At 41.2% G+C, this 25,750-nt stretch overlaps 2 protein-coding genes and 1 pseudogene across 3 annotated transcripts in view; 2 read left to right on the forward strand and 1 right to left on the reverse strand.

The window, feature by feature from the left end:
- LOC143544026 (uncharacterized) overlaps positions 1-25,750 on the forward strand; it is a 79,200-nt gene that overhangs the window by 11,336 nt on the left and 42,114 nt on the right. The gene's annotated exons all lie outside the window — the stretch shown is intronic.
- Positions 166-1,747, forward strand: LOC143544017 (pollen-specific protein C13-like). The gene is made up of 2 exons (XM_077036203.1): positions 166-341; positions 1,294-1,747. The coding sequence occupies exons 1-2, from the start codon at positions 185-187 to the stop codon at positions 1,614-1,616; spliced, it is 480 nt and encodes a 159-aa protein (XP_076892318.1). The 5' UTR covers positions 166-184; the 3' UTR covers positions 1,617-1,747.
- On the reverse strand, positions 4,906-11,560 carry LOC143544020 (putative helicase MAGATAMA 3; annotated as a pseudogene). Its single transcript, XR_013137181.1, has 7 exons — positions 10,295-11,560; positions 10,029-10,217; positions 9,788-9,883; positions 8,575-8,722; positions 8,324-8,456; positions 6,280-8,049; positions 4,906-5,665 (listed from the first exon to the last, which is right to left on the reverse strand). The product of XR_013137181.1 is annotated as a putative helicase MAGATAMA 3 (transcript).

Raw genomic sequence — 25,750 nt, forward strand, 5'->3', positions numbered from 1 at the left:
TAGCGTGGTAACAGCATCAATCAATAATGACACCGACAGAGACAGAGAGGCCCATGTGCTGAGCGGTGCATATTATATTAGCACAAACCGCGTCATAATAATAACAAACTCACCATATATTATCAACATCCATCACTCAATACAGATCCATCCTCTCTACTCTCTCTTACACACACAGTACGTAATGGCGAAATCAGTGTTGATCGTCGCACTATGCGTCCTCTTGCCAGCGCTCATCAGCGCCTCTCGTCCGATGTCACGTCCGTACGTCCTTCAAGGCCGTGTTTACTGCGACACTTGCCGTGCCGGTTTCGAAACCTCCGCCACCACTTACATTCCTCGTATGTTATTTATTTACTCACATCTCTTACATTTTACAATGTGTATTGTTGTAGATCCGTGCTTACTAAGGATGAATATGTTGATTTGTGAGTAGATCTGAGCTTGTAGTGGCAGTTTAGTGTTAAAATGGACGAATACGGTGGTTTATTGAAGGTTTAGGGTTTTTTTTATTAATTAACGATTAATTACGATTGCGTATTGTTCAAGCACTAATAATACTAATTTTGTTGAATCGGTTATAGTAATTAGTTTCGAATATGTCAGTTTCTGACTAGATCTGAGCTTGTAGTAGCAGTTTAGTGTAAAAATGAATGGATATGGTGGTTAATTGAATGTTTAGGGTTTTTATTGATTAATGATGAATTGTGATTACGTATTATTTAAGCGTCAATACTGGTTCTGTTGGTTCTATGATATAATATTATAATAATCAGTATAGATTTTGTGAATTATATTCTCGTGTTATTAAAACTTAGATCTCGCGTATCAGTCAAGCATGATCTCATATTAGTAGTTTATGGCTATTATTTAATAAAGCTTGTTGGAGAATTAGGATGTACCTTACACCGGAGGATTTTTGAGTCATTGCTAGATTCGATCGTTCTCAGAATTATGATCTGTAGAATGTTGTAATGGTTCTGCTGTTTGGATCTGTTGTTATAATAATCAGTATTGATTTTTGAGTTATATCTTTTCATTATTATCTCGATTTATAGCAATCAAGCACTATATAATATTTATGGCTTATAGTTATCGATTCATAAAGTGGTTAGAAACTTAGAATATTAGGATCATGTTATATCCTGAGGGTTTGAGTCACTGCTTGATTAAGTCGATGACGGTATTATGATCTGTGGAGTGTTGTAATTCAATATTTACCGTTGCTGCAATGCACGTGGTTCTTGTTCTTTTATAAAATGTTTAATTATTGCATTTGTTATTCATTTGTAGGTGCTAAGGTTAGGGTGGAATGCAAGGACAAGACACAAAAGCTTCTGTACACTGCTGAAGGAACCACTGATGCTACCGGAACCTACTACATCAAGGTGAACGAGGACCACGGTGACAAGACCTGTGATGTTGTTCTTGTGAGCAGCCCAATGGGTGACTGCAAGACTGCTGACCCAGGGCGTGACCGTGCACGTGTGGTTCTTACCAGCTACAATGGAATCGTGTCGGATACTCGTTTCGCTAACGCTATGGGGTTCATGAAGGATGAGGTCATGTCTGGCTGCACCACACTGCTCCAGTCGCTCATGGAAGAAGAGGATTAGAGTGGTGGTAATTCTTGTCTAGTATGTAATATGTTGGATTTGGTTGGTTAAAAGCATTCTAATATTTGTTTGTTCTGGATTCGTGTTGAGATTGATATGGTTTTAATTGATATAAAGGAGTAATGAGGAAACACCTTGTTTCATAAATCTTGTTTTTGTTTTCTGTTATCAACTATTTTATCACATCATATCATCATAGGCATCCTTTTCATTTAGTCATTTAGTATTTCTAACACGAGGCGATTCAAGACTTTTAGGAGGCCTGTTTCAAACCAGGCCCTCAAGGTGCACAAATCGGTTAACCTATAACCGGGTTTTTTTTGGCGGGCATTAACCGGTTTTTCGGTTAAGTTAGTAACCGGTTTTGGCCGGCTAGAAAAGCGGTTTTGACCGGTTAATAACCGGTTTTTTATAAAATAATAATTAAAAAAATCGGTTAACCGGTTTATAACCGGTTTTGAAATCAAGAATACAAGCCGGTTACTAACCGGCGGTTAGGATCGGTTAGGATTGGACCGGTTACTAACCGGTTACAAAATCGGTTAGAAATCGGTTAACCGGTTATGTTGTGCACCTCTAGACTGTACATTATGCATCTGGCATTGTATAGGTGTCTGTTTTTTTTAGGATTGACAATTGGATACCTGTTTAAGATACGATAAGACCTTTTAATAAAAAAAAAGAAGGTTAATTAAATAAAAGCACGATATGTGATTTTTTTTATTTTCTTAAATAATTGAGTTTAGGTGTCTATTATTTCTAGGATTGGCAATTGAGACCTGTTTAAGATACGATAAGACCTTTTAATAAAAAAAAGCAGGTTAATTAAAAAAAAGCACGGTATGTGATTTTTTTTTTATTTTCTTAAATAATTGAAATTAGTATGCTAGACTTTATTTTTTTTATTGGTACATGAAACTTAAAATTGTCTTATAGTCATAAAATAGTTAAATGAGTGGTATTTATATTTGATACTTGTATTATGTTAAGTGTGTTGTTTCTAACATGTTCAACCTTAATTTTTATAGGGAAATTCCCATGAGTCTAATCGCCTAAATTGGCTTCATGTGGTTAGACTTTTATCATTATGAGTCTGGTATTTGGCTTCATGTGTTCTCAATTATTGCTGTCATGGTGGTCTCAATAATTGTCATCATTAGTCTTGGTTTCAAAGTCATTTAACACCATATTACTTTAGTGTCCTTGAATATAAGTGCATACTTTCATATCATATGTAGATAGTATTAATATTGGAGCTTCTGTCAACTACATAAACAGGTTCTCTTGCTCTTTGCCCCAAACAAGGTTCACAATCACTTTTAAAACATTTTTAGCTTTCAATGACGAACTTGGATTGCCTTTGGTTGGTTACACACAAGAATTGGACTTGAAGTAACCAAAACTCACACTTTCTACAAATGCATCATGTGGGATTATTATTATTATCTGAATGCACAAGAATGCCTACAAGATCAAAGCGTATGTCCAAAACTTAGTTGTGAGGTTCATAAAGTTATTATTATTAGTGAATTTATCAAATCCAAAGGTTCAAACCACAAATTCATAGTGATCATGTCTGGTGACTCTAGAGTCTAGAAAGTCGTCTTGGGAGCATTATAGATATTCACAAAGAAATTTGGTACACTTCAAGGAGAGGTACTAGATAAAACATAGGTGGCAATAAAATGCTACTATAATACAAGCTCTTTTGGCATGTATTATTTTAAATGATGTAACTTGATATAAGTGAAAAAATATTCTGTTATAAAGAGAAATGCTCGTTAACCAGTAACATATTGAAAAGTGAAACCTACGAGAACCGGTTTAATACTTATACTACTCTTTATATAAATTAGCTAAAATACAAATCACAATTTTTCATATTTTAGAAAAGAAACCTATTAGATGCGAACTTTTTTTTTGTTCACAAGATGAGAAAATGAGGTCTAATATAACCGAGTGTATGGTTCAAGACAATAAATAGCATATACCAAATGTTATATAATTTCTATTTTTTATTATTTATCAACGATAAAGAACGAATTGAATGATAGTTAGCTTAAAGGACGAAATTCAACTAAACATAGTATGTACAAGGACACCGTCTAAAAATGAATATTTTTAAAGGACCTGATTCGTAAATCAAGTATGTTTAAATGACAAAATTTGTATTTTTGTCTACATTTTAATTCGCCGTTATTTATATCATACATCTATTGTGTCATTGGATTAAAAGTATATCTAAACCATGTTATGACTTTGTTGGAGTGGGGTTGTTCTCCGACTTCGGTTTTATAATTTTAGTCTCTGACATCTTATTAATCTTTTGTAATGGTATTTTCGTTTTAAAAACAATTTTTACTTAACAAATATCATTGTTTATAAATCACGTGGTATTGAAACGACTAATCAAGATACTCTAGGCTACCTGAGGATCAATGTTCTAGTCGTATCTCGGCGACTTTCTCAAAGAGAAGTCAATAGTTCAAGTTCTTTCGTACAAAATGTCATGCGTGAGCTGAGAGTTTATCACAGTGGGCCTCCGGACAATCGGTTTCCCTGGAATTGATGGATGGTCGGGTCACCGGTGCTCTCTGTGATCGCAGATGATCTTTTATTAGTGGGTGTATCCCGATGCCGAGCTTTGTTGGTCCCTAAAATAGTATATAGATAGGCTATTTTGGCACGTGTCACCCATTATGTTGTTGGCGCCACCTTCTTGTCGACGCCACATCCTCGACCATCTGTCTCGGGACAAAATAATCATGTATAAATGTATAAAGTATAATGCTAAATTTTGAGGAAAAGGAAAACTAATAATAACACAAATAAATAAATCAATTTTTCATTCTTTTCAAATTTATATATTATAAACAAGAATTTGTCAATAGGCAAAGCAACAACTACAAACGTAGAAACAATAACAGAAGAAATAAGTGAAAGGAAATTAGTATGATGGAGTAAAACCATTTCGCACTTAAAAGGCTAGTTCTTTTTTTTTTTTTTTTTTTTTTGTCTTTTTTAAATTATAGGATTATATTGACTAGTAATTTCAGGAGACATACATCATGTGTAAATTTTGTAATTTTCTGTTTCTGGTAACTGTTATATGTATTATTTCCAGGAAGTTGTAAATAGTTTAATCTTATTTTTCCCCTTTAAAGATTGATAAATTCATCCGTGAAGAAAAGGAGAAAAAACTAAGTTCATTATTCTGAAGAATAAAAAATAACCAGAAGATCTAAAAACATGTATTTCTCTTGTGAAATTTCTATGTAAATAAATATTAATTCAAAAGTAAAATCATGTACAAAATAAATCCCAAAGTCTAAAAATCAGTGGCTGTTATTCCCCTTTCTTTCTAATTTCTATACACAATTGTTCAATAAGAATCAATCTTTCCACATTAACAAATCTTAAACCTACCTTTCTTTGTATTCATCCGTATATCCACATCCTTTTTACCCGATCGAAAACCCGTCATCTTCATGTTTTCATCGTCCCACATAACAAAACCTGTCACCCGACTCGTCACAGCTCGGGCCCACCTCAAACCGTTCACACAGCGTCAACAGAACCAGTCACTTTCAACTTTTGTTCCATTTTCACAAACCCGTAACAAAAACAAACTTGGCATCCAGAAAAAATTACGGGTCTCGTTTTCCTGTAATGAGGTTCGAATTCGGCCTCTTTTGAATACCGTGTTGCCAGGCGTCTCTTGACCGATCACCCGATTGGTCAAACTCGTCAAGGGAGCCGTCTTTGAAAGACCGGTAATTCCCATTTCTTGACTTAGAACTTTTTTCATCGTCTTCGGAACGATAAACCATGGGATCATATGATCGGTGTCTTAACCCAGGCCTTTTTAAACCCCTCATGTTGGAAAACCAGGCCTGTGGTGGGCCATAGGCTGGTGGTTGGGCCACCTTTGGGCCCATAAAATCTTTAGGAACCGAGTCCATGTCCATGTAACATTGTCTTGTTTTCGCATCAGCAATTAGTGCAGCCCAATCGTCTGACTGAACCAGTGTACTTGCATTCCCCATAACCTAAAAGAACGCACACACGTTGGTTAATTCCGGCCCGTTTGCTTATAAACGGGTCAGTTTTGGGCTATTTCAACAAACCCATATTGACTTCTTTAATTACAAATTATTGGCAAAGATAGTGTTACAAGTCAACCAAAACAGACCCAGCTAGTGTTTAGTATAGAAAAGAGCCTGTTTCAAGTTTCAACTCAGACCTGTTTTGACCTTTTTAACTATGAATAACCGACGAAATGGTGTTTGTAAGTCAACCCAAACCACCCAGCTCGTATTGACTATAAAAAATTGAACACCTGTTAAATAGTGTTTAAAAAGTTAACCAAAACCAAACCAGCTCGTTTTGACCCATATATAGAACTAGAAGGACCCGTTTTAACTAAAACCCATATTTGACTTGTAAAAAGTGAATAATTGAGAAAACTGTGTTTATAGGTCAACCCAAATCGACCCGGCTTTGTGTTGACCAGTAATACAAAAGGACTTGTTACAACTCAAAAGCATTTTGACTTATAAATAATGAATAATTAACATAACAGCGTTTATAAAGTCAACCCAAACCAACCCAGCTCATGTTGACCAGTAAGCCAGTAACACAAAGGAGAAAAAAAAAAAAATACCCAAAGAGCCCTTTTCGCACGAGTGAGAGCAACATTCATTCTTCGAATATCAGCAACAAACCCGACGCCATGGTTAGAAGCCCGCACACATGACATAATAATAACATCCCGCTCCTGCCCTTGAAATGCATCAACCGTATTAATATACAAATCCTTACCTTCTTCCGACTTCAAAACTTCTTCAAACTCCCATTGTATACACTTCAACTGCAACTTATAAGGCGTTATTATCCCCACTGACACTTTCCCAACACCCAAACTTTTAACACATTTTTGAAGATGCTGGTACAACCGCAGCCCAAACTGCGCTTCATGCACATTCTGATACGAAACCGACCCACCCCGATGCGACTCCCGCCCATGCGTAACATCATAAAAAACATATGGTTTCAACATCGGGTCCTTGTAATACACCTCATCAGGTAAACTATTAACGCTTTCACTATCGGTTAACCGACCCTGATAAAAATATCGAGAAGGAAATTCGCGTATTTGCGGGTGCATTCGGTACTGAACCGAAAGTAACATTGTCGGACAGCCCGCTTGTTGAAACCGCTCGAAAAGACTCCTACTGTATAATAGCGTTCCGGCTGCTTTGCTAATAACGGTCGCGGGAAGTTGTTGTGGGTCCCCCACGAGCACGCACCGGGCCGCGCCGAGAGCGAGTGGTGGTAACACACCGACTTCACTTGCTTGGGCCGCTTCATCAATAACCACCATGTCGAACCCGTGGGTTAACCGCGAAAAAAGACTTCGACCGCTGCTTGAAACCGTTGTGAACACGACCTCAGCCTCGTTCGCGAAACTCGCTTCGAGACTCGCTCGAGCATCTTCTAGATTGAAATTCCCGCCAGCGCGAAACCGCGGTTCAAGAATAAAAAGACGAGACAATTCGACTAAAACTTTATCGCGGTTTTCAACCACCGCCGCAAGGTTTTGTAATAACGAGTCTCGGCTTTGGTCACGAGCTATAATAACATCTGGGTCGACCCCAACGAACCCTTGGGCCCGGCCCGTGAAAGCTGAAACGTTTAACTCTCGTTGTAGTGAAGCGATCTGTTGAGATAACTGAGCTTCGCGGGCCCGTAACTGATGCATCCAACCGTAAACTTCATCTCGGGATTTCACCAAAACCTGTTCGGTTCGACGCTCGACTCACACAGCTTGAGCCGCGCGCGTTTGTGTGTCGACACCGACTCGAGCCACGTCGGGCCGGTAAACCTTCATCTCGCCATCAATGAACCCGCGGTCGAGGACGCGTGTCAGCAGCTCATCGGTTGCAGCGTTTGACGGGGCGCAAACGAGCATTCGCGGTTTTGGGCAGAGTTTATGAAGCGTTCGGAACAGATTCTGGTCCATGCTTTGAAGAACTTCATCAATCGACCCGTTTGGGATGTTATCAGAAACAAAATTTTCACTTGTTTGTTTGTAGCTTTCGGGTGCTAGTTTTTTTAATAACGCAGTGTAATAATGTTGGTATTGGACTAAATGAATAACGTTTAACATTCCCCAAACCGTATGAGTCTTTCCGGTCCCGGGTGGGCCCTGGAAGAGAGTAAAAGGCCACGGTTCCTGCCTTTTGGTTGACCCATTAACCGAACCAGCTGCAGTGTGCGTTGCAGCCCAGTGAATTGCTGATAATTGGGGCCCATTAAATGTTCGGTGAAGATAATCGATAAAGTTTGATGTAAAACAATCAGGCATTGAGGGTGCTTGTTCTTCATATTTGGGGAATAATTCTGGGTTTGGTTGAAGAATTGCCGTTTGCATCTGAATAACACAAAATAAATCAGCTTTCTGAAAAAAAAATATACGAAAATTGAATAAAATGGTGCAAACGAGTCGAGCTGAGACCGAGCTCAACTAGGCTTGAGCTAGGATTGTTTTGTCTTACGAGAACCTGAGTTCGAGCTCGGCTCGTTTTGAACTCTTTTTCTAAAGCTCGAACACAGCTCATGAATCATTTCTAAAGCTTGAGCACGGCTCGATTCAAACTTTTAACGAGTCAATCTCGAGTAGATTTGCACCCCTAAACGGGACCTACCTGGGAATTGAGTCGGCGAAACGCGTGTAATGCGATATATTCTCTTTGGGTAGTTGCAAGCGCACTGAGAACAGTTAAAAACCAGATTCCTTTCGGGTGTAGTTTCTTTAGAATATGATCATCATCGACCTTGCTGCAATTAGAATCACGTAAGATATATAACAATGATGATGATGATGATGATGATGATGATAATAATAATAATAATAAAAATGATTATAATAGGATGATTTTCATTTGTCTTAACCGACCTGTTAGAATCGTAAGAATCGCCAACATAAAAGTGAAGGATTGCACCCGTTGGATCCCGAGTGTCTATCGGTATGTGACGCCTCACGGTTCCAGCTACACGTCCACTCACCTCGGTATCCTCCCCCGTGTTGTTTCTCTTTGGTATGACTGATACAAGAATTTGTTAAAATTGTAAATCTTACATAATAATTATTTAGTGTTTTTCTAGGAGTAATTAATGTCATGAAAAACCAATATACTATCTTATTTTGCATGAAAAAGTCCCTCAATTTACTTTGATACATTAAGAGTCCCTAAACTTACCTAAAATGCAAGTATTTGTGAACTTTTACATAATGACTTGTTACCTCTTAAAGTGATCAAAATTTGATAAATTGGCATTCAACATTTTCACTAAAAAAGATAATAAAATACCATCTTATTTTAACCAATTTTAAAAGTTTCATTATTTTAAAAATAATATTAAAATATGTGCAATTTACATAAGTTTTAAGACTTTAATATACCACAATCGGTTTATTGATCTTTTGTGTACTTTTAACAAGTCAATGGCTTCAGTAAACCAAAATTAGGTTGAGGGACTTGATCATGAAAGAATACAGCAATTAGTATTTTCTTTATGGTATTAACCATAGTCATAGGAAACGCCAGCCTACCTGGCTACGTGTGATCCACGATCCAGATCATCCATACCTGATCACGATACAGAATCAATCTGATCACCGATGGTACGCGATCCGGATCGGAAAAATAAACCATACCCGACTGATTGACGAATCTAACCATGATCACAAAATCGCAGTCCTGCTTGAAAAAAACGGTGTTTCAGATCGTTCAAGAACGCGTACAGGAAACCCAAAAGCCAATTTCACACTTTATTTTATAAAAATAATTGATCACTGGTGTCTCCGCGTCTCCTTAATTCTCAGTACGCGGTGCAATCAATTCAATTCCTAAACTAGTAGCCTCTTCAATTTCTAATCCTAATTCCTAAGCCGTCCTACTCAATACTCTACTCGCTGTCTGTTACAAATGGGCGACTGCTAGGCTTATAAATGACATCCTATTAATATGATTATGAAATGTGTCATTTTAAATTTAAATTTCATACCGAGTTTTAGAAATGCACAACCACGTACCAAAATGTACTGCGATCCATGTGACTATGGTATTAACCCTTTTTTCTATTAACTTTAAAGATATGTAAAAAACCTGTTCCAGGTCTAGGAGTTGAAAGAACTGCCACGTCACCCTCCTTGAAATTCCATCTACATTCATTTGTGGGTAGAAGTATCACATCGTACCAACCTGTAATAAACATACATAAAATTAAGTAGTAATCAATATTATTAAATTAAACAACAATATTAAATTAAGCAACAATATTTACCACAAAATACACAGTTAAAAGAAAAGGACATTTTTACCCTTAAAAAAAGTGTAAACATAATACCTCGTTCTCGTCTCTCGACATTTTTTATACGAACCATTGTGTGCGAATCCCGAGACCCCGCTTCGGTTAGTTCCTCCCATGTACTATGAAGTTGTGCTCGACATTCCTCAAAAAGCAAGGGCTCGAATACTTTAACATATTCTTCTACTGACTCAAAGCTTCTGGGAACACATTGAAGCTCTGCTTCCTCTATATGTATAGAAAAAATAATATTGTTAATTAAAAGAAACTGTATTCAGTATCCGAATTTAATAAATGTCTCAAACCTGGATGCTGCCAAAACTTCTCGTTAGTCACTTCACAAATAAGCCGTTCAACTGATGTATCCTGATATTGTGTCGAAACAGTCGGTGGCTTCTTAGACGGAAGCTTTTTAACTCCACTCGTTTTATTATTATTATCAACTGAATTTTGACTAACTAAACCACTCTTTCTACTCGCTTTATTATTATTATTATTATTATTATTATTATTACTATTATTATTATTATTATTATTATTATTATTATCATTATCATTATCATTACCACTAATTGACCTTTTTGGACGATTTAAAACCCCCAAATTCGTATCACCATTAGTGCATTCGGTTTTAATATCATTAGCATCTGCGTGACTGCTGCTTTCAATCAGGTCAACTTGTTTCGAATCTTTTGTTATCAGTGGTTGACTTTGTTTATCTTTGACAATACGAGAAGTGACAGGTGGCGGGAAGTTATGCCTTCGTGGGGTCTAGGTTTTAGTGATCCCTGCTTGTTTGACGTCTTCTAGGTTAAGAAACATTGTCTGCCTGTTTCGTTTTTTCCCCAACATTGCTTCTTTTTGTTGGTCAAATTTGGGGCGTTTTCCGAGGTTAACACTATTAGCAATTTTTAATGCGTGAACCGCTTCAAACCCTTTAATCTCTTTCGATTTTGGCGCCAAAATTGAATCGTTTTGACTATTGTTACTTTTTATGTCGATTGAATCACCATCGAGTCCTAAAGAATTATGATTATTGTTATTATTTTCTTCCTTAACAGCCATTGGTTTCACTTCTGACTTATCGTCAACATTTAAAGTTGACTTTTCGGGTACACTATTTCCCTCTGCATCAGACCATTCACCTTCTTCTTTTTCAATAACAGAAGTTGACTTTTCCACCATGCCATTTGACTTTGACTTTTCCACCAAGTCATTTGACCCATTTGACTTTTTTGGGTCTTCATGAACTTCAGATTTTTCTTTGTCTACTTCTTTGGGTCGAATAAAAGGTTGAAAGCCAGAAACAGACGACGCGTGAGAAAACGCGTTGTTGTTTATGATTCTACGTGGACTATTTGAGCTTTTAAATAAGTCGGAAGTATGAGTAATTGACGGAATTGCCCTTTGGGGTTGGAAGCTGAAGCCACCATCATTTTCCTCATCTTCCTCAGTAGCAGGTTCATTGAGGTCAAATAATGGTTTTCCTTTGGAACTCATTACTCATATACATAAATGGAAATATATATCTATTTCGTAAAAGATCCACCCTTATTTGCAAATCACATGTGCAGGAAGAATTATCCCTTTATTTTGAAGCTTTAAATAATTGTTATAGGTCCTGCAAATAAACTCAATATTTAAAAGATAAATAAAAAATTAAAATAAAAAATTATACAGAACATTTGACCAGGCTTATAAACGAACCAAACAAACATGAACAGGTTTTTCTTGTTCGTGTCCGTTCATGTTCATTTGTTAATAGTATAAACGAATGCTTCACGAACATAAAAAAACATGACCAAACATAGATGAACAAACAAGATATGTGTTTATGTTCCTGCCAAATAGTTCACGAACATTTCGTGTAACGTTCGATTCGTTTACAGGCCTGCATCTGACACTGAGATACAATGCAATGATATAAGAATACAGACAACACATTTCCTAACATTATGTTACTTATACAAAAATAAACACAAAGGCTGGTCTCCATGATTAATCATGGTCGCCTTTGTACATACAAACACCTCTAATATACTACCTAAATGCTCATCCGGGCCATTTTTCTATTCATACGGGTGATAGAGCCAAAGGGGTCAGGCATGTTGTATGAGGACCAAATCACACGATCCAGATGATGTTTTGACTGACGAAGCCATACAGGTCGAATGAATAATGTAAGGCGAAAAAGGTGATACAGCCCGTGTGATGTGACAGGCACACCGGAGTAGATAATATCAAGTTCCTTAATCATATATATACAGTCATATAAACCTAATAACCTAAATTAAAAGAGGGCATCATAACCTAAAGAAGCAGTACCCCTAAATTCAAACAAATTAGACCAAATTCTAGAAAACGATTGAGACTCTGAAGATCCAACTACCATAGACTCATATATCCAATTTCTAATTAGTCTTTTATTGAGGTTACACAGTTCAATAATCAATTCAGTCCAACACGTAGTACGGATAGCGGAAGCAACACAGTATCTTAGATCCCTAAACCGAAAGCAAATAAAATCAGAATGTACGGATAATCAATTGGTTGATAAGCAATGAATGAAATTAAACGGTAGTTGGGGATAAACAACGCACCTTGGATTGATTGTCGTTATGGTGCGTGATTGCTGATTCAAATCCAGTGTAACTATAATAATAATATTAATAATAGCAAAGAGAGAGAGAGAGAGAGAGAGAGATATATATATATATATATATATAATAGATGATGATTCACAATAACAAGAGTAGTTGTTGTTATGTTTTGTGAATTTGATGTGTGTATTTGGAGGGGACTTGGTGAAGGTTTTATAGGGGAATTGGTGGGGTGCAAAGGCGTGATATCATATACAGGAAAGGAATAAAGGATCCGGATAGGGGTCCGACTCAGGATCCGAACATGTGTTTTGTTGTATTGAATACTTCTTCTTTTACCACATGTTGGAAATCAGACTTGAAGTGAACTTAACTACTTACATCATTCGTCCCTCTTCTTCCTCAATGTGTAACATTTAGTCCTTGCTTCCTTTTTATTTCTTCTCTTATTTTTATTTTTTAACCAACGTAAATGATAAATCGTTGGCTTTTTTAAACTTAAAATGTATAGAATGTAACCAAACGATTGAAATGCAATCTTTAATCATTTATTTTTATTAAAAATTAAATATATAAGCACAATTCATTTATATATAGACTCTATACATGTGTAAGTCATGTGTATGGTATATTACATGTACATAGCTTACAGTCATATGTATAGATGTACAGTGATTATTTTGTATATTACCTACTTTATTTTAAAAGATACAAAGTTTAGAAAATAAAATCTAAAGTTTTTAGATTACATCTTACTTTCAAGTGAAAATGAACCTTGCTAAGCTTATATGATGTTGACTTCGCAAAATCTTCGATATACCTCTGGTTAGAATTGTAGGCAATAGTCGTGTGGGGTTTATAGATTAAGTTGATGAACCTGGACATGAATATTTGAAAGAACCTAAAGATGATGGATATGTTGCTTATATTTCGGTGATATGGCATCCATACAAAGATACCTAGAGCGATTCTTTTTCTGTGTTTTACTTCCACGTTTCCATGTCTTTGTTATATCATTATGTCGTCGTTAAAGCAGACGTGACTTCTACGAATGGGTTTGTGCTTGAACTTCTATCAAGAGAATTAACCCTAACTCACATGTATTTAAATCGCGTAATCCAAACATGTCAACTTAAACACAATCCCTTTATTACACAAGCTAAATATGACAACTTAAAGTCTAATTATTGTCCATGATAGGTTTATCTCGTGTGAGTACATTTATGGTGTTAACTTATTCAAATATATCAAACTCATGTATCTGGTAGTATAAGTTTTTTGTCATATCAATTAAAAAATAATAATAAGAGCAAAAGTAGAGCCGGATTGTGTTAATTATATGTATTATATTTCTTATAAATTATAAATTATTTAACCTGTAATAACACCGTAGTTATATTACTTTCACTAAACACCTTACTTTAATATATGCTGACTGAAACAGGAAAAAATGTACTAAAAAGTAGAGTTTTTCATAAATTCCGTAAATATATTATTACGTGAAAGTTATGTATATAGACATATAACATATTGGCACTAGAGTGGTCTATGAAACACATGTGATCGGCCCAACTAGGAACAGAACCATAATGACATACTTTTCTCAATATAAATAACGTTTATAATGAGTTTAGGCGTTTAGCTAAAGAATTAATTATCAATTATCTATTTTTGAGATATACCTAATGATAAAAGCATCTATTTTTTTAAGAGATTAAAATAAATTTGTTAATCATATGAGAGTTTATATATTTATTTATTTAAGAAGTAAATTAATAGATTTATCTTAATTAGTGTGATCTCTATCTTAAAATAAAATTGTAAATTAATTCTATTCAATTTCAAAACCTTTGTTTGATCCCTTTGGTTCATGTGAAATCATTTGAAATGTTTATAATGATCAAATCACACAATAAATAAATAAATAATTTGACTCGGAGGAGCAATTTGTAAAATTCGAGTTAATTAGACCTAACCCATTAGTTTAGTACGTCGTTTAAAAAACCATAGTTAACAATTTGATCTAAAGTCAGTCAGTCAATCAATCAATCATACCCAGTGTAGTCCCATCAATAGCAAAGCTATAAGTAGGGTCTGGGGAGGGTGGGATATAGGCACACCGTACCTCTATCCAAAGGGATAAAGAGGTGGCTTCCAGAAAGACCCTTAGCTCTAAAGTACATATGTATGAAGCAATACATATAAATCAAAGTTCAACAGTAATATAAACCAGATGGTTGTACCAACAAACTTTTATGGCAGTTGCTGCAAGATTTGGGAAGAATTATGGATGTCTACTTGGCAAAAAAGAAAAACAAATATGGGAATACTTTTGGTTTTGCTCGGTTTCTCAATGTTAAGGATCCGTTGGCGCTAGAAGAAAAACTGAACAATATTCGTCTTGGAAACCTGAAAATGAAGGCTAATCTTTCAATGTTCGAAAGGAAGAAGGTTCAAGAGGTTACAAGATCGGGCAACTACAATCAGGCTTCGGATCATATGCAGGCTGTTCCTTTAGTTTCCAATTCTGGGAATATTAACGGGAGATCTTACGCTGATGTTGCAAGAGGGGGGTGCACGGGAACTAATGGTTTGGAGTCAAGCGGGTCAGGGGAGAGGTTATCACTTTCTAACCTCATTTGCATACCTGATTCTGTTACTCCTAAACCTCCTGTTTGATTAAACCATTGCGTAGTGGCGGAGGTCAAGAATGTGGAAATTTTGTCCAATATTTTATCCTTAATAAACTTGGATGGTCTGTTCAATTGTAAGACCAGATATATCGGGGGGCTGAATGTACTGGTGCAATTCCAAAATAGGGAGGAAGGTGAAAACTTTCTCTTAAATTACTCCGATTGTTGGGCAAATTGGTTCGCTTGAGCGAGATGGTGGGATGATTCTTTTGTTCAAAAGCATAGAATGGCTTGGATTAAAATATTTGGAGTTCCTATTCAATTTAGGGATCCAAATTTGTTCAGTTGTGTTCTTGAAATGGTCGGTAGAACTCTATGGCCGTATGACTGTTCAGACGAAGATAAGAACATATCCCATGGTAGGGCATGTGTTCTTGTGAATCATCTCAGGTTCATAAACCAGAATTTTGAAGTCATATGTGGGGGGTCAAGCTTTGAAGTTTGGGTTATAGAGGAGCAAGAAGAATGGGCGCCTGTGTTTAATGGGGAAGAGTCTTCAGTTTCGGATGATGGTGAGCTAGGAGAATTTTCGGCAGAGGACTCCGATGAGGGTAACTCCGACGAAGATGGAGGTATCTCGGAAACCGTGTATAACCTAAGGATGTGGACGTTTCCTCTGATGTTCAGGAAGGTGGTGTTCAAAGAAAAGTCTCTGACGGTTACTGTTGCTCGCATAGGGGTCTGGTTTATGCATCTATGCAGATTATAGGTCAAAACGTTAGGACAAATTAGGTGCTGTTTGTTTTTGAAGACAAAAAATGTCTGCAATCTGATTTCATCTGATTTAATGTCTACAACTGAAGATGTGGTCTGAAGGTCTGCAATCTGAAAATATAATACTTTTTGTTTTATAAACTGGATATCGTCTGCATAAGCTGAAAAGTAGTTAGATATCATATATATTACAGTAGATAAAAGTCATTTAACGTTTGTAGACTGCTAAAATAATTGGTAGTCGTGTACGAACTATGGAACTGGGTGGTGGTAGACAATTGTGGTAGGCGGTGAACGATGGGTGGTGGTAATGGACGGTTGTGGTGGTGGGTGGTGGAACGTGATGGTGGCCGACAATGGGTGGTGGTGGTGATGAACGGTGGTGGTGGGTGGTGGATTGTTTTAGCGGGTGGTGGTGGTGGACGGTGGGTGGTGGCGGTGGCGGGTGGTGGTGGATAGTGGTGGCGGGTGGTGGTGGCGACGGACGGTGGCGGTGGGTGGTGGCGGCGACGGACGGTGGGTGGTGGTGGCGGCGGACGGCAGCAGTGGGTGGTGGTGGCGGCGGACGATGGCGGTAGGTGGTGGTGGTGGCGGACGGTGGATGGTGGTGGAGGTGGCGGACGGTGGGTGGTGGTGGTGTTGGACAATGTGTGTTGGTAATTGGTATGATGTTAAGAAGTGTGAAGATGTGTGAAAATGGTGACAAAAAACTTATTTTTTAAGACCATAAAAGTAGTTTTCAGATATTTTTTTAATTTAAAAACAAACAGTCTTCAAGAGCTTATGTCTGCGCGCCCGCAGACATATGCTTCTTGAAGACCTTATAAGCAAAAACAAACACAACCTTACTCTCAGAATTCAGCAGAGCCAAGTTCTGGGCCAATTGAAACTGGGCAGAAGTTCAAAGAGTGGGCCTAACTCCTCACTTAGTCACAAATGGGGTATTGTTAGCAGAAGATGGGCTTGTTGTACGTGAACCTGATCTGGTGGGCTCTAATCAATTAGTAGATGATAAAAAAAAGTCCATGATATAAATGAGGTGCCACTACCCTCTTTCTCTGAGACAGGGAATGAATATTGCATTCGAAAATCAAAGACTACAAACAGAAACCCAGGTTTTTTGCCCACGTCTTCAATGAGAGTGAAGAAACACTAATTGACCCCGGGCAGATTACGGATAATCTGGGGGTTAAATAGATGTTTCCCACGAGGGGTTAGGTCCGGCAAAGATGGTTCTTCTGATGACCTGCAAAACAGACACCGTGAGCTCGTCACTGAGAAGGGGGGGGGGGGGGTACCTTCTTGTGACCACCCTCCGGCGTGAGAATCAGACTAGATTGCTCTTGAATATAAGTGTATATTAAGAGATTGCTAGAAAAGATAAGATGTGATAAGGTAATGTAATGTGTCCATACCATTCCAAGGTGTTGGAGTATTTATAGCCGAATGTAGGTTTCCAAGCAGGTACAGCCGGCTGAATAGTATTCCTGTTCTGCCAACTGTGGGCTACGCACGTGCCATGCTGGTGGTTGGTGGGTAGGCAGCGGCTGATAGTGACCAGGCCGGCTGTGTACTATTCCTGTTCCACCAACCGCAGGCTATGCACGTCCTCCGACAGGTTGGTGAGTAGGCAGCGGCTGATAGTGACATACAGTACAAGAGCGTGCTGCTCGTCATACTGTTGTCAGTGAGCTGTCGTATCTTTGGTCAGATCTTTTGTCCATACCTCGTCAGGTACAGTACAAAAGATCTTCCAGTATCGTACGGACTGGCTCATTTGTGCGGGAGTGTTCCCGGCTTGCTCACTCCTTCTTCAGGTGACATTACTGAATTATTTAAGAGTTAAGTGCCTTGTGCGTGTAGCCTTGCTGCGCGGGTAGCCTTCCCTGATGGCTAGTATCCGTTGTGCGGGAACAGGCGGAGTACGTCGACCATTGGGAGGCTTTTCCTGCGGGAACAGCTTGCGTACTGCGCGTAAGGACGTCACGTCTCTGAGCATGGTGGGTCCTGCGGATCCAGTTGGTTTCTGCGCAGACGTCTCTTCAAGGTGAGTCTTGCGAGTTTAGCCTTTGCGCAGACGTCCCTGTTGAAGGTGAGTCTTGCGGGTTCAACTGCGCAGAAGTCCCTCTTTGAGGTGAGTCTTGCGGGTCCAACTGGGCTCTGCTGGGACCTACCTCTTCAAGTCCCCCCAGTCCAATGTTCTTCTCATGAATTGTTAATAAGTGAGGTGAACTTTTGGACTTAAGCAAAGGGTTTTGAAAAGGGTTTAGTTTTAAGGTTTTCCATGGGGATTCTTCCCGCGGAAGTCCTAATGTCACGTGCAGAAATTCCGGACTTTTCTACTTGATCTCTGGGTATGATGCGGGTAGGTCTGTAACCTCCTCGCAAGTCAGGAGTGTTGAGTTCCACTTGTATAGATTCTCCATGAGGTTTTGGTAGTTTTGAACATAGTGATCAATTATGTTAAAACAACCAATTCCATCTTGGAGCTTCAAACAATCTAGTTCTCGACGTTCCCGCTATGCGGGGATATTATTCCCGTTTCCGCAAGCATGGCCCAGAAGATCCTTCTTGGTTTCAATTCCCTGCGGAGTGCTAGGTATGTGAAGGGTTTCGCCTTGACACTGTACCCGCACTCATCTTATAGTTACTTTACTTCCAAGGTATTCCTGGCTTCAATTCCCTGCGGGTGCTAAGTATGTGAAGGGTTTTGCCTTGACACTGTACCCGTACCCGTCTTATAGTTACTTGGTCGCCGAGGTATTCTTGGCTTCAATTCCCTGCAGGTGCTAAGTATGTGAAGGGTTTTGCCTTAACACTGTACTCGCATCTGTCTTATAGTTACTTGGTTGCCAAGGTAAGGGGTATAGTCCCGCTTACTTTTGAATCTTTTTGAATCTTTTTGAAATTCGAAGAGTTGGTGAAAGGATAAGAACAGTCCAAACTGTTGAAACGTCGTCCGACGGTTTCTTCTGACAGTGTCAGGACGTGCAGGAAGTTATGACGACGTGACAGTATATGGTCATTCCAGAAGCTTTTTCAGGCGCGTGGGCGCGAGTTTTTGGGCGCGTGGCCGCGAAGTTTACGGCACGCGTCTTGTCAACAGCTGTTGCCAGCTTGCTTTTTCCACGTGTCATAGTTTCATTGCACCAGCGTTTTCCTCTCTCTTCCGCATTAAATTCATCGCATTCATTTCGATGAGTATATAAAGGGAGGAGAGGTTGCATCTCAACTCACAGTTTCACCTCTCTTCTTCTTCTAAACGATTTCCGGCGAATACTCTAACTTTTCTGTCGAGCATTCTCCTGAAATCGTTCTTGTTTACATCCCAAACATGTCTTCTCATGATCCTGAGGTTACTGTCGAGGAGTCCGATGTATACCTCGAGAATCCGTCGTCCACGTCGGACAAGGATGACAAGAGTACTGCTGGCGAGTGCCAGTGTGCTCTTCCGGTCGATATTTATCAGTACGTCGTCAGGAAGTTCATGCTCGAGACTTTCGAGCCTGAGTTTCCTGCACCTCATCAGACGGTGTACGATGCCCCCAAGGGCAAGATAGGGGTGTACGCTGCATTCTTCGTCTATGGGAATCTCAGGTTCCCATTGACGAAGTTTGTATACCGTGTTCTGGAGAGACACGGTGTGCATCTGACTGAGGTACACCCAATGGCGATCGCCAAGATCCGCCATTTAGAGTGGGTGTGTCTCATTCTGGGTGTGGAGCCCCATGTTGACCGCCTGATGACCTTCTATTCCTGGAGGTGCATTCAGGGGTGGTATACCTTGGTCAATCGGATCAAGGGTTTGAAGATCTGCGCTACCGAGCGCAGTCTTCGATCTTGGAAGCGGGAGTTCTTCTATATCTCCGCTCGCGTCGTCCCCATAGCGATGACGTTCAAGAACGGGAGAGCTCTCCCGAACCTTCACGCCTCCAACTACCAGGAGGCGGAATGGTTCTCCAAGGTTTCCCGGATCCAGTTTCCGGTTTACCGCTTTGCGGAGTCCGGGATGGTGATGCTCGGGATGAGCCGGGTGTGGAAGGAGGCGTCACAGATTCCCATCGTCCTCGAATACGGTTTGAACTCTGTCCCTTACGGTATGCTTCATATTATCCGTTAATTTAGGGTTTTTGTTCTAACCGTTTTTTCTTTTTGTTTTCAGAGGGAAACGACTTGCAGTCTCTCCTGCAGCCGCGGGAGAGTGATGGTCCCGCTCGGATGGGTACTCGTGCTCTAGATGAGAACGAGTTGCCCATCCTTGAGCAAACGGCGGATCGGTTCGTGGAGGTCTACCCGCCAGGCCACGAGATCCTGAGCGCCAGGCGACCAGGTAAAGAACTTTTTGACCCTCGCCCTCTCAATGCTCAAACCTCTGCGGGAATTCCTCTAATTTTGTCATCTTCTGATGAGGAATCCGCAGATGGTCCTTTCTTGGCGAGGAAGAAGAAGGCTGCCGGCGGGAAGGGCAAGGCGAAGGTTGCCTCCACTGCCGATCAGGGGAATCGGTCAGAGTCGGAGACCGAGAGTGAAGAGGTGGCGGGGAACCCTGGTGGTGATGAGACCACTGTTCCGGAGGTTGAGACAGCTGTCACCTCCGGGCAGCCTGGTACAACGACGGTGACCGGCGTGAAGAGGCCGGCTCCATCGGGTTCGTCCCCGCCTATTCGCACCTTCAACTCAAGAGGACTCGTAAGTGTAAACTTTAACTTTAACTTCATATATTTCCGCCATTATATTTAAATATGTTGTCTTCATGCAGGCGTGGATGCAACCGCATTCCAGAGTGGAGCGGGGAGGAGCACTTCTGGACCCATGACGGTAGGTTTGGTCAACCTACCCGAGGCGATGACCCAGGCGGCTGCGCCTGCTTCACGTGTTGGTTCAGTTGCTCACTCGGTTGAGGCAACTGTTCAAACTGTGACGTCGTCTCCGCCGGCTGTCAGTGCCATATTCACTGATTCCTTCACTGAGCCGGCGGTGAGTATTTCTGCGGGCTCTTCCGCAGCGGCGACCACGGTTGTGAGTTCACCTCCGGTGAGTTCACCTCTGTTGGTTCCTACGACGGCGGCTTCAACCGCGCCTCCGGCACCGGCGACCACCTCGCCCCCGGCCGGTTCAGCAGGTATGTTTGGGGTTGGGGCGTCTAGCCAATCTCTGCCTCCTTCCCATCTGCCTGACCTCTTGGATGGATATCCGTTAGGTTCGGGTGATGGGTTTGGCGGCTACAGGCCTGTCGTCGACCCTACAGGTGCGTAGGGTTATTTTGGCCTGTTATGTTTTTTTTTATCATCTTTTCCTAACTGCTTTTTGTTTTTGCAGTGTCGGATTCGAATGAGGTGTTTGTTCCGTGATGGAACATCCGCCGGGGAACCACTCTTCGGACGGCTGTGGACTGCGTCGAGTGGGCGCGGCACGCCGCCCCCAGTGGTGCACTGGGAGAAGCTATGTCAAGCTACCAGGAGGGTAGGCTGACAAACGAGCTTCGAATTCTCCTTGCCCGGATGCAGCCGCGCGTCGAGCTGCTTTATCGTGAAAACGACAAGTTAAAAGCAGCTCGTATCCAAGAAGTAGCTCAGGCGCGGGCTGTCCGGGAGGAGAACAGGAGGCTCTCCGCCGTTGCTGCGGAGAAGGAGAAGGCCTTCAAGGCCCTTGAGGTTGAAATTCAGGCCCGTCTCGAGGCCCGTTCCAAGGCTGCCCAAGCTGTTAACGAACAGCTTAGGTTGGCTAAGGAAACCGCTCGGAACGCAACTGAGAGGGCCACCAGGGCTGAAGCTGTTGCTGAGCCTCTACGCACCGAGAATGAGGAGCTCAAAGCCAAATTAGAGAGGCTCCAGCAGGCTCATGACGCCTTGGCCATGGAAGACGCCAAGAAGCTTCAAGAAATCTTGGACCAGAGGGGTATGCTTGACCATACTGAGCGTAAGCTAAAGGGCGTTGAAGAGGCTGCTGCTAAGGAAGTGTTGCTTGCCAACCTTAACAAAAGTGAAGCCGAACGCGCCCGTAACCAAGCTCAAGCTGCCCTCTAGGAGGCTCTGGTTACCAAGGAATGGCTTCTACGAGAAGCGTTGTCGCAGGTAAGCTTATCTTCATAATGTCTTCACGCTTTTCTTTATACTTAGAAAAGGTTTTGATACTTGTATTTTTGTTTTGTAGGTTGTGCATCGGGTCTTCACGGACACATCATATGACGATGCCATGAGCGCAGCCCTCAACGCTTCTCATGAGGATGGGGAAAAGGCTGGCTTCCTGCTTGGTCTAGGGTTCGTTGAGAAGGGCATCCCGCCTTCCAACTTCCCTTTATATGATGTGGATACTGAAGCTGCTTATGACCAAGCAGTGAACCAGTATGCTGTCTTCCCGCATCCAGTGGTGGAGAAGGTGAACGAAGTTGCTGCTGCTGATGATGGGTTAACCATTCTCAAGACCTTCCTTGAACCGCCACAGCCAAGTGATGGTGCGGGTACAAGTGGGTTTGGAGGAAGTGGTCCTGAAGCTTGAACCTTTAGATCCCTTTCCACTGTTAGGATAGGTTTATGTTTTTGTATAGATTTACACTCTTGTAGGCGGGTAGATACCCGGCCATTCTTGTAATAGTTGAATTTTTATGAAATGTAAATCATTTGTGCGGGTAGGACCGTCACTCTTGCTTTATAAACGTTATACGACTTGCTCATGCATATTATAGTTTAATTTGGCACTTGTTTTGCCGCATAAACAATATATGATTCGCTTGTGCATACTTTAGTTTAACTTAGCAATTTCTTAAGCACTTTGAATAAGTTAACCTATCAACGTGGCAGATAATAGGTTAAAGTTTTGCTTCCTCTTTCGTGATTATGCGGGTAAGACCGTCACTTGCACTTAGTAGGATGGCTAAACTTTACCTATATCTGACCTGCGTGGAGGTTTTCCTCATTTTTTCCTTGAAGATATTTTCTAAGTGTTCTGAATAAGTTAACCGTTCGACGCGCGGTTGTCAATAGGTTAAAGTTCAGTTTCCTCTATCATGATTTGTGCGGTTAGGCCCGGCACTTTCATTTAGTGGGATGACTGAACTTCACCTATGACTGACCTGCATGAAGGTTTGCCGTTTTTTGTGTTTATGCGGGTTTTGCCGCCTTCCACACGCAACGATTTCTTCACACTTATTTATGCGGTGAAAACCGGCATATCAGTGTTTTGAATAAATTATTCGTTCGACGCGCGGTTGTCAATAGGTTAGTTCGGTGTCCTCTATCATGATTTGTGCGGTTAGGACCGGCACTTTCATTTAGTAGGATGATCAAACTTTACCTATGACTGACCTGCGTGAAGGTTTGCCGTTTTTTGTGTTTATGCGGGTTTTGCCGCCTTCCACACGCAACGACTTGTTTTCTCACTTATGTATGCGGTGAAGACCGGCATATCAGTGTGGAAAGTTCATTAGGTATAAATGTAAGACCATCAGCGTCAATGTGATATGGAGAATCATTTCCATTAGAAGTGGCTCTGGCCCTTTTCTTTTTACAAGTTTGGAATTGATCTACATGCAGACTGTGTAATTGAGCTCCCTTCCATGTTCTTGGGAGTGTCATCGAGCCTTTCGAGCCGATATGCACTTGGTTCGGAATCTCGTTGTTTACGCAGTATGTAGTCTCCGACATTGAAGCTGCAGTTTTATTCGTGTTTTCCCCAACTGGGGTTCTACACGCATTAGCCTGCTCAGCGTTCATTGCGCCACGAGGTGCGTGAGCGTCCCATCTCTGACAAATGCTTCGACGATGTCCAAGTCTACGCATTCCTCGGTGTTGTGGCCTCTTGTCCCGTGGAAGTCACAGAATTTGCTCTGATCAGCGTTGTGACGCTCTCGGATTATTGGAGCCTTTGGCCATGGGAGTCTCTCGGTGTCGAATATCTCGGTGACGCTTTTGGTGAGTGGCGTCCATCTGGAGTTCCGGTTTGACGACGGCATGATATCCTTTCCGCCTAACCGAGGGTGCGAGCCGGATGAGGTGTCAAAGTTTACCCTTGACTGCCAAATGCCTAGCTTCCTCTTTTTGTTTAGTCGGGCGATAAGGACATTGTTTTCTCTTGTTTTCTGGGTGTAGAGGTTTGTGCTCTGAGGAAGATCTCTACCCAATTGCTTTTCCGTTTCCGCGAAGCGTTTAGCTGCTGTCATGATGGCATCCCATGTGGATGGCATGCCATCTTTACCCGTTAAGGTGCGGATGAGCTCTGGGTCTTTTGTGCCCTGGATGAAAGCAGCGCGAATAAGATCTTCGCTAATATTACCCAGACTTAGCTTCTTTGAGTTGAAGCGAGTGATGAAGTCTAGCAAAGATTCATCTTCCTCTCGAATGCAATTGAGGATTGTCCATTGCCCTTCAGTATACTTTCTTTGTTGACTGAAGTGTTGGCTAAACTTCTGTTGGAAGTCTGCCAAATCATAGATGTGGTGGACCGGTAGACAGTCAAACCACGCTCTAGCCGCTCCAACTAGCGTCATCTGGAACATATAACACCACGTGGATTCCGTCCAATTGCTAACGGTTGCCCCCGCTATGAATCTGTTCAAATGTTCGTCTGGGTCGGATATACCATCATAAGTGCCGATGTTGGGCATCTGCTTGGCACTCTTCGGGGCGATTGATTCCGCAATGTCCCTTGCAAACTTGGACGTTCCCGCATTTGCAACAGTTGGTCTAAAAGCTTTGGAGAAGTCACGTGGGTTTCTACCCGCGTTTTTTGGTTTGAAAGTTTCTCCCAAATTCCTTCTCGGTTGGAAGTCCGTGTCCTTACGCTTCCCTTTCGCCCTATGGCGAGGGTTTACGTCGGTGTAGGATTCCTCCGAATCATCGTCCAAGTACTCGCACTCATTGCTCATGTTGAGCTGTTGTCGAGTGCTTCCGAATTCGTCAGCCTGTTGGAGTGAACGTAAGCGTTCATCCAACTCAGCTTGGAATTCCCTTTAACGTTTTTCCGCCCACGCTTTAACTTGTTCAAGTGTTTGGCGGGGGGGCCTTGTCTGTTGTCTTTCCACCTGGGTATCAATGAATCCCAGGGGAGGATTGTTTACTGCACTTGCCCCGGCTTGGGTAACCGGGGTAGTGTTCGTAAAATGTGTGTATTCGCCGGTGTTCCCCCCAGTAGCTGGGGTTGTGGTTACCGGGGTTTCTTGGTTACTCCCTGGCCTGGGGACCTGAGTAACGTTAACCATCTTTCCAGAAGTTTGAAAAAACTGAATGAATTAGTTCTAGCTTTTATGCACGGATGGCGCCAATGAAGAAACACTAATTGACCCCGGGCAGATTACGGATAATCTGGGGGTTAAATAGATGTTTCCCACGAGGGGTTAGGTCCGGCAAAGATGGTTCTTCTGATGACCTGCAAAACAGACACCGTGAGCTCGTCACTGAGAAGGGGGGGGGGTACCTTCTTGTGACCACCCTCCGGCGTGAGAATCAGACTAGATTGCTCTTGAATATAAGTGTATATTAAGAGATTGCTAGAAAAGATAAGATGTGATAAGGTAATGTAATGTGTCCATACCATTCCAAGGTGTTGGAGTATTTATAGCCGAAGGTAGGTTTCCAAGCAGGTACAGCCGGCTGAATAGTATTCCTGTTCTGCCAACTGTGGGCTACGCACGTGCCATGCTGGTGGTTGGTGGGTAGGCAGCGGCTGATAGTGACCAGGCCGGCTGTGTACTATTCCTGTTCCACCAACCGCAGGCTATGCACGTCCTCCGACAGGTTGGTGAGTAGGCAGCGGCTGA

Source organism: Bidens hawaiensis, unplaced genomic scaffold (genome assembly GCF_021521415.1).
Source record: "Bidens hawaiensis isolate Kalapana, Puna unplaced genomic scaffold, B.hawaiensis_p1.1 tig00013425_1, whole genome shotgun sequence".
Taxonomy (NCBI): Eukaryota; Viridiplantae; Streptophyta; class Magnoliopsida; order Asterales; family Asteraceae; genus Bidens; species Bidens hawaiensis.